General features: G+C 41.1%; 1 protein-coding gene across 2 annotated transcripts in view; it reads right to left on the reverse strand.

Annotated features, from left to right (window-relative positions):
* The window catches only part of EBF3 (EBF transcription factor 3), a 118,337-nt gene that overhangs the window by 345 nt on the left and 107,992 nt on the right, over positions 1–10,000 (reverse strand). Inside the window, exons 12-15 of one of the 2 annotated variants that reach the window (XM_034062227.1) lie at positions 9,599–9,664; positions 8,753–8,930; positions 7,364–7,552; positions 6,741–6,830 (exon numbers count right to left, since the gene is read on the reverse strand). In XM_034062227.1, coding sequence (XP_033918118.1) covers positions 6,741–6,830; positions 7,364–7,552; positions 8,753–8,930; positions 9,599–9,664 — 523 coding nt within the window. Of the gene's footprint in view, positions 1–6,740; positions 6,939–7,363; positions 7,553–8,752; positions 8,931–9,598; positions 9,665–10,000 lie in introns of both variants that reach the window. The other variant, XM_005144899.3, reaches the window with a different exon arrangement.

Below are 10,000 nucleotides of genomic sequence, written 5' to 3' on the forward strand. Positions count from 1 at the left end.
ACACGTGCTTCTCCCAGTGAAATGCTCCATAAGGGCTTCATGGAGTGGGTTTTGGTGCACAGAGCATGCCAACACCAACCACCACTTCCTGACCCAGCATCCAGGTGGAAAACTTCCCATTTCCACAATTGTACTTTGTGGTAACAGAGGGGCTGAGCAAGTCAAGGGCTCTCTAAAACCAAAACCAACCATCCTACACCCACTATCAACTCTGGAGGTCAAGCACCATAAAAAGCCATGAGATTAATACCCCTGACCAGCCACCTCCTGGTTTGTTAAACAGATAAAGACTGAGATGCCAACAAATACAGCTTTTTTCCTAGTTAACTCTTTGGTAGAAACTTAATTTAGACAGTCTTTAATTTTAGTGTTTAATTTTTGCCATAATATTTCTCCTTAATTTATGTACAACAGATATTAATAGATTTGTTCATGTAGTGATGTGAACTTCAATTTCTCAGTTCATTAATTTCAACAATATTAATTTATTTCAGATTCGCTGTTGCAGCTTTACTGTTTGGAAGAGCTGGGTACGTACACATTCCATACGTCACACAGCTTCCTACGGCAGCCACCAGGATTGCTCCAAGTGCTCTGGTGCCCCAGATGCTGTAGGCAGCTGTGTGAGCTGATGCCAAGGGGTTGTATGGGACTACCTCCTCTAATACACATCAGATGGTGCTCTTAAAACGGGTTAGTTTTCCAATTATCCTACTTTCTTCCCCAGTAAGATGTATTGAATATTCATTGAGAGCAGCCCTGAGAAGGACTTTGGGTGTTAGTCAATGAGAAGCTCCCCATGAACCAGGTTCAATGTCCGCTTGAGCCCAGAACCTGCCATGTGCTGGGCTGCACCCCCAGAGTGTGACCAGGAGGTCCATGAGGGGATCCTGCCCCTCTGCTGTGCTCTGGGGAGACCCCCCTGTAGCCCTGATCCTGCTCTGGGGCAGCAGCACAACAGGGACATGGAGCTATCTAGTGGAAGGTGTTCCTGCCTGTGGCAGGGTGTTGAAACTGGATGAGCTTTGAAGTCCATTCCAATATAAACCAGTCTGGGATTCTTTGTTTTTGTGAAATATGTCAAAATTGAAATGGAAGTTACAATTTTGCATAGTTTATAATGCTGCATGTTTTAAACCTAAATAGTGATAGAAGTTCCAAAACTTAAATGGGGAACAGTGCGTATATTAGCAGAGAACCTTTCAACCCAAAACATTTTGTTTCCTTATCATATTTCCCCTGCATCTCCTCCACTCCACACTACGTTAGCCTGGGCCAGCAGATGACCTAGCTCTGTGTTTAGACTTCCTGAACTAAGTGCTCTCTTGGTTGACTTCTTCTATGAGTTTACACCACATCAGGCATCCCCAGACAGGTTGCGTTACATGGAGTGCACCTGAACAAGGGGCCATGGAAGCTGATTTTGAGGTGCTGTTATGCTGCAGTACAACCATCAGCTGCCCTGGACATCAAGATCACCACAAGTCAACCCAAAATACAGGGTTATCTTTTCTGGGTTAGGTTCAGCAGGGATCAGGCATTGCATTCTATATCAAGGTGAGACATGAGGTCCATTTGTCAGAGCTAGCTCAAGACATGTTCTGCCATCGAAGTGCAGAAGTTCAGGTCTGATCCAGACATTTGCTTCTTCAAAGAACAACTTAGCAGGAAAACAACCCAGATTTTTCTTCCAGAGACTGTATAAATACCTTCATAAATAGCACATCATTACTTGGTACTGAGACCCTGCACATCTTAATCACACATTTATCTTAATCTCATGTTTTGCTTCTGCTGGGTGAATATTTACATTCTCTGCAGCTTGCTTTTATGGTGGGAAAAAAAGTCTGAATTCTTTAATTTAAGCAATTTAGCCATTTTTATTGAATTCTATCTGTGGCACAATGGGAGGGGGGTGCAAAACTGGTGCTCCAAACACTTATTTCACTATATATTTTAGCAGCAACATTTGACAGTTGTGAATTCCTGCTGTGCAAATTGATACCAAATGCCTTCTAAAGAAAAATGGGGTGGGTAGTTTTTTAATAATCATTGTAATAGTTTCATCCAAAGGGAAGAGCAGAAAATTAAGCAGGATGCAATTTTAAAGGAATATCGAGAACCTTTTGCTCTGCATTAAAGTCATAAAGCTTAACCAGAGAGCAATATCTTTCACAATCTATAGAAAGCAAATTACAATTGAAAACCAAGTTTGAACACATCTTGTCGTTGCAACTTTGCAGCAAGCCAGCACTTTCTCAATGAAAAAACATCTTTTTATACTTTAAGTGTCCATTGTTTTAAACAGGAAAAAGCCCTTTGCTCTAAGGAACCCATACCCTAGCATCCTGCTCTTAAACAAAAATGGAAGCACTTCACTTTGTGGTCATAGACTATGAAATGGAAGTCATACAGAGTTAAAAAGAACGTGGCTTTTTGGATAAGGCCCAAAGGCTTCTTTTTGTAGACTCACAGGAGGACAAAATGGGATAGGGATTGGAGTAACCTGGTCTAGTGGAAGGTGTCCCTGCCTGTGGCAGGGTTTGGAACTGGATGAGATTTAAGGACCCTTCCAACCCAAACCATTCTATGATTCTATGACAATAGAGAGAGAGGTATCTCCCCTATGAGATAAAGCTTCCAAGCTTTGATCCTAATGAGGTTATCAGTTGGCTGAGGATGGATGCACAGCTGATGGGTGGTACACAGGCACATCAAGAAGGACCACATTAGCTCTGGCTGGCATTGCCTGCACCCTGACCTGTCTGAGATTTCTCTTTTATGCTTTTTCTTCTTAACTCCTGTCTTGAATCTCTTTAGAACAAAAGTGAATCCCTTTATTGGCTATAGACCTCTCCATGTTCATACTCTGGAAGTCTAAAATGCAGAATGGCTTTTTGGGGACATGCATACTAGCAGCAAGGTCTTACTTCTAGAGTGGTGGGCTTAGGTGGTCCTGATGCTTAGGGTGACGTTATGACATACCATAAGTTCTACCACCTCAACCTCTTCTTTAAACTATGTTAGGGGAAAAAAACAGTCCAACTGAAGTCAGTTCTGCTATCCCTCTGTTTTAGAAGTATCAAGAACAGCATTTTTCCAAATACAGACAAATCCTACCATGGTTTCCCCAGTAAGGATCAGTGTGATTAACCCCTGTAAAAAGACTACTTGTGTCTGCAGAGCTGTTACATGTTGGACTTGGCCGTGCCTTCACCTGACTGACTGCACAGTGATAACAAACCTTCATAGGAAAAACTGGGCTGCCCATCCCCATCATGTTGGTATGTGATGCCTTGTCATAGCAGGGTCCACCAGAACAGAGCTTATGTGGGGAAAGGTAACATAAGGAGCAATGAGAGGGAGGATGTTCTGCCCTGTGGTTAAAAAAGCATGTTATCCTTTCCTATCCAGATTCATAAATGGCAGGATTTACCTTAGGTACAACCACAGTGACCACCAGCTCTTCCTGCTATCTTAGCTTGTCTAAATGTATGTGACTATTCCTAACAGTGCAAGCTCCTCAGCTGTTGCTCAGCTCCATCACATCCTCTGTATAATGAGTTTGCACACTTGAAGATCACTGGAAAACTTTGGCTGCTTTGGACTGCAGCTCTTGAATTCCAGATTTTAATTTAAGGTAGAAAATGTGCTGATCAGAAAACTCTCGAGCTGTTTGTACAGCCCAGAAAGCAAGTAATTAAACTTTAACAAGGGGCCAGTGTTAAAAAATGACTAAGGAAAAAGAAAGCAGAAACTCCTAAATAACTGTACAGGTGAAATGCAGCATAAACAACAGTGGTGAGACATTGGCACAGGGTGCCCAGAGAAGCTGTGGCTGCCCCATCCCTGGCAGTGCTCAAGGCCAGGTTGGACACAGGGGCTTGGAGCAGCTGCTCCAGTGGAAGGGGTCCCTGCCCGTGGCAGGGGTTGGAGCTGGAGGAGCTTTAAGGTCCCTTCAACCCAGTTCTTGTCTGTGATTCTATGAAATTCATCCCTGTCTTGCCACTCAGTTCTGGCTGTGTTTCAATTTGAGGCACTGGTTGAGATAGGTGAGGACAAGCTGACTGAATCATTGTCAACCTGAAGCCTTTCATGCGCTCAGTCTGAATTAACTCAATGACTCTAGTTGGATATAATGATGGGGGCTCTCTGTTGTGGTGCTAAAGGACCTCACCACAGATATGTCAGGTAAGGTTTGATTTTCTCCTCAGCCCAAGGGAACCTGCACCCACATATTTTACCCTTTGCCATAGTACCCTCTCCCGATGTGGAGCATCATCTCATGATGTGCTGTGCTACTTTGCATGAATAATTCAACCTCGTGTCACAGCCCTGGCACTCAGTGCTGTAACTACCAGACTAGAAAGATGTTCTTGCTATTTCTCTGGGTCATTTTGCTCAACACAGAATGATTTGGTTTAGTTCCTTTAGATAGGTGAGGAAAACATAACAATTTATATTTATCTATTAATGTTTAACACTTCTATTTATCTTCAGTTTGGCTGCTGAACCAAAACCCACCACTTCTGCACATCCCTACATCCGGATACATGTGCTCCCAGGGGCACCTAATCCAAAGCTATAGCAGCACACACAGGATGCTGGACTTTGTTAGGGATGACAAATGGATTACAGCATCCTAAAATCAGGGTTGAAGGGATCATTAGACCTTCACTGGGCTGTCTGGGCATGGAAAAACTTAGTCCAAAGCTGGGCTGGTCCTCAGCCTAACAGCTAACTTCATGACTTATTTAGGAAATCAGCATTAGTTGATTCAAAGTCATCTACTGGGCATTTATACAAAAAGCATTTTATCCCTGAGGATGAAGATGGATGGTTACTGAGGCCTTGGGGAAGTGCCAAGGAAGATTGGGTGCTCAGTGCAGGCATTTGGCCTGCCCAGTTCTTCCGAAAACCCTACTTTGCAGCAATCCAGACCTTTTAAGCACCTGAAAGCTTGAATGTGTGATGGGAAACCCTTTCTTTACGTACTGAAATTACAGAAATTCAGATCATTTTCACTTAGATCTTTAAATAGTCTTATTTTTCAGAGTAAATCAATATCAACAGGTTAATGAGGATATATCTATATAAAAATACCTGCTACAGAATAGCTGCCTCAGATCTAAGCCATGTGTTACAATTGTTATTAACAGTTAATATTACTGTATTTACTTTAAATTTTGTATTTTGTTTCAGTATTCAATTTTTATACTAATGTCTTTTTATTAAAAGAGGAAAATAAAATGTATTATTTTATAAATGTATAATCTTTTCTAAGAAGATTGTTTATTCCTTTTCTAGGTATAAGCAATAGTTCAGTTTTCTACTTAAAGTAACATAGTAAAGCCTTCACTAAAGGTTTATGCAATGACAGAAAATGTTAATCTAATTATCCTTTTCTTTAATATCATCTTACCATAAGATTTCTGTAGCTGGATGCTCTGCCCCTCACTGACCTGAGTGCATAATAAGCTCTCAGATGCTTCTTTGGGTCACAGACTTAATAACAAGATACAGCTTTTGAGATCCTGCTCTCAAATGGCCTGGACTTTGGGTGGACAAGCAGTTCTGTGGGATTGCATCTCTCCAAAGTCCCTTAAATTGGATACCACAAAATGCAGATGTCCAGAATTAGTTTAGCCAATCAAGATATCCGTCTTTATCTGTTTGCCTGTGAGTGCTCATCATATTATTGTGGTAATAGAAAGAATAAATAATACTGAGCTATCTTACATCTTAACTAAGAAAGTCAAGAGGAGGGACTTGACTCCAGGGTAAGAGTGTCCACAACCCTTTCTGGTATCAATGGGATTTGAAGTGCTTCAGTTTACTGCCCTGTGCACCGAGGCTGAAGATTTGTAAAACAGAGGCAAACAAACCTTTTCCAGGGCTCTAATGCATCTGACAGCATTATCTTCTAAATGTTAAAATATGCCATAAAAAGGAAGGCTTCTTTGTTCATATTTTTATTCTTCCACCAAACGTATACTGTATCGCACTTCCTCCTGCCCCACTCCCAGCAGGTGACCACGGGAATTCTGCAACTGATTTACAAATGGTTCATTACACTACCCACACCAAATCACACCGAGTAACAAATGCAGAAGCTTAAAATTGCCTGCCTTAATTAAAATAGTTAGTTGCTCATTTAGGGAAGTAACCCCTCAAACACCACAGTAAGAATGAGTTGGGACCAACAGAGCATGCAAACTCACTGCACAAGGGGCTGGCTAGTCCAAGGGAAGGTTATTTCACCAAGTAGAGCTTAACCTGATTTATAGTTCACCAAGTAAGAGCTTAGCCTGATTCATACTAATTAGACATATATTAAAATAACTTTTGCATCCAATATGAAATGAGGAAATCACATCACGGCACACTGGAATGCTGCTGGTTTTAAGCATCCATAGACGTGTTCTGATAACGTACATAAAACCTCCAAGGAGATACAGTCTTACTTTAAAATTTAAGGCACAAATTCTTAAGGGAAAATGCCAAAAAATCAACCAGTGTTTCTTCTAATGCAAGTATTAAAAATGAACTAAGATTTGCTTAAAATCTCAGCATACCATTCGCGCTACCCTACTTCTCCTGCTTTTGCATCACTACGAGAGCACCAGAAACCTAAAAAACCAAAAACAGCCAGGTACCTTTCTCCACAATAAACTGATCAAGGCTCGAGTGTATGCACCAAAAAAAGCAATACACAGAAAATTGAGAGAGATCCAGCTCACCTTGAAGTCCATTTCCATTTGCACTGGTGCAAGATGGTGGAGGAGAGGCTTGGGGCCTGACAACAGGAGCAAAGGCGCTCTTTTGTTTCACTGCAGAGATGACATTGGCAGGTGAGAATGAGAAAATGCCGTGTGTACTGCTACAGTTTGAAGGGAGGGTGACCGAAGAGGCTGCCATGGTAGGGCTTGACGGCACTACTGCAATAAAGCAAAAATAATCAGGACTCAGATTGAGGTTTTCACGGCAAACACGGAAAAAGAGAGTGATAGGGCCTTGCCTCTTAAAATATATATAGGTATATATATATATTATAAAAAAATATATATAAAAGAAAAAAAATGAAATGCCTTGGCTTGGCCACTCTCTGGATAACAGGCAAACTCTTTTGTGTTGGACTTTTGTGACAAATCGTGCAGTCCAATTTTGGTTTTTTCTCTATCTGAGATTGTATTATGGCACAAACAGATCAATTTATTATAGTCATTTTTACGTCCAGCCTCCAGAGTCACCCCTCCTTTTATCCAGTAGCTCACAATAGAGGAAATCAAAACAATGCAAGTATTTGATTTTTGTAGTAAATATGAATCTATATGATGATGTGTTACCAAAAATAGACACTTACTGCCATAAGGAGAGTTAGCTGAGGAGCCATTAAGAAATCCAGGGGAACCTGGTACACCTAGATTGGGCATGCCGGCATTGCCATATCCATTCATGCTATTGCTGACTGTGTTGTAATTGGACTGCTGAGGAGTACTGCTGGGAACATATCCTCGCGGGGAAACACTGCTTGTGTTGCGACTGTAACCTACTGTGTTAGAAACCCCCCCACCCCAAAAAGATCATGTTATTTTATAATATAGACTTAGGGCTGGGGGGTTTCCTCATGCAGCATATATTACACAGTTTTAATTGATTGCACAGCTTTGCTCTAAGTTGTCTCTTACTGCCCTATCAACTCTTGCAGTTTGAGATAACCTTATCACGCCAACCCTACTTAAATCATCTGCGAGCACTCTATGTTGTCTCTCCTCTTAGCACAGACAGCCAACAAAAGCTCTCTTCGATCCAGCTGTGTCAGGTGCCTTCACGTTTGTCTTTAGGAGCAATTATCAACAGGCTCAAGTCCTGCTTTGTACCAACACACTGAATGAACTTTCAGCCTCTCCAGGCCTTCAAATGCCAGAGCTGACAAGAAAAACTTTTTTTGTTGCATTGATTTACTTTAAAAGGCTGTTTTGGGGTCTTCATTTTATGATTGATATTTTTATACTAACAGCAGGCTCGTACTTGCGTAAGGTGTAGCCATCAGTGAAAACTAATTCAAGATCAAGTTCAGAATTTTATAAGGCTTATTAGCTTGGAAATGCATTAAAAGACAATCTTTTTAGAAGAGGAAACATAGCAGGATCAGGATTTTAAACAACAATTTGTTCCTATCTGAGCAATCAATTTGATAATTATGTTGCAAGCAAAAAAATATGGGTTTGAGCAGAGCTAATAATCCTGTTTCCCTCCTTTCATTAGTATCAAAATTAATTTTAAATGCAATATGCCACATGCATTTTCAATTACAACAGGTAAATTAAATCAACTATTACTTTTATTAGTAACATATATGTCACACGTGCCTATAAACAAAGTATTCTAAAATCACAGACATCAAATTAGATTTATCTGTGTAAATATTCCAAAAGCAGGTGGAGATACAGAGACATAATTGTTCTCTAAAATAACACACACTTTGCATATTTACTCTGAATAATAAAGAGCTTTCTACACTGTTTGGGTTGGTTTTTTTTTCCACTGGAGATGCTTTATGATAACAGTAAACGAAAGAACAGGAAGAATTAGATATTACGAGAAAGTTAAAGGCGGCATTTCATTACACAACCAGACATACGACTACAGGGAGAAAAAGAGGTAGAACACAGCAGTGACACCAGCTCAGATTAATAGGGACGGGCCAAAAGCAGGCAAGAACATGATTAACTCTTGAAATGCCACCTACCTTGGTCGTTGGCTTGCGAGGTTTCGGACACATTGACGGCGAGCTGGCTGCTGAAGGAGTTGACTCCCATCATGCCGGTGTGAGCGGGAGTGTTGGCTAGAGTGGGGATCTGGTTGTGGTTGCGTGGCACGCTGTATAACGCCTCAGCAATGTCAGCTGCTCGTTTCAGGATGATTTCCTGCAAGGGTATAAAATCAGAAGCTAATTTGCACAAATATTCCAATATTTGGAATATTGCAATATGGCAGTAACGTTAACGATCCACAGATTGATGGGAAATTATAGGGAGGGTGGGGGGTTTGCTGCTTGTTGCAGCTACACCTTCTGTTCTCCTTCTTACGTACCAGAGCACTTTGCAGTTTCATGTCAACACAGTAAGTATAAAGAAATGAAGAAATTAACATAAGATTACAGTTTAGTGCTGCAAGTCATATGAAACAGTAACACACACTTCATTCATTCAGGGCACTAGATGTATTTCCAGCAGTTTGCAAAACACAGTATGTTTTATCCGCTCTGTTTAGCAGATTTCTTTAGGACTTCCCATTAGTCACTGTATATTTTGGCCCGAGTTCAAGGTTATTCTCTTGCCTTAATGATTGCTTATGCTTTTGGCACCTTGCACTTAATTGTCATTTCTGATAGGCAAACTAGCGGTGAGAAGAGAATGGGAAGATGAAGTGTTTCCCTCAGAGCATTGCATCACATCAGAGTGCCCTCAAGGTGGCTGGCAAAGCCAGGCTGTGTCCAAAAAGAACAACGTGCTGGGGCTCTGCCAGCTTTGCAAAGAGCAGGTATTGATTTACATACAGGGGCTTGGAAACAAAGACCGTGCTGGTGACCTACCTGGTTGTTGTGGGGCATCCCGTATAGGGCTTCAACAAGGTCTGCTGCTCTCTTAAGTAATACTTCCTAGAGAAAAGCAAACAACCTGCGTTATGTTTCACTAATGCAGCCACCATTCCAAGCAGAAAGTGCAATAACATTGGTGGCTTCTCTAATTATGAGGGACAGAGAAAGTGGGTAAAATATAGCTCATGCTATATTTAGTGGATGTATTACAAAGATAGGAAGGTATTTTGTTTTGGAGGGAAATACTGTTTGAAGTCAAAGTTAGATACGAGCCTAAAAATAATATTGGGTTTTACATCCAGCTGTTCAATTATGATTGACTAGAAAAGGTGTTTGCTGCTGTAGCATGTAGCTCTCGTGCTGAATTAGTGAAATCAGTGCTTGAGGTTTAATGAT

This window comes from Melopsittacus undulatus, chromosome 4 (genome assembly GCF_012275295.1).
Source record: "Melopsittacus undulatus isolate bMelUnd1 chromosome 4, bMelUnd1.mat.Z, whole genome shotgun sequence".
NCBI lineage: Eukaryota > Metazoa > Chordata > Aves > Psittaciformes > Psittaculidae > Melopsittacus > Melopsittacus undulatus.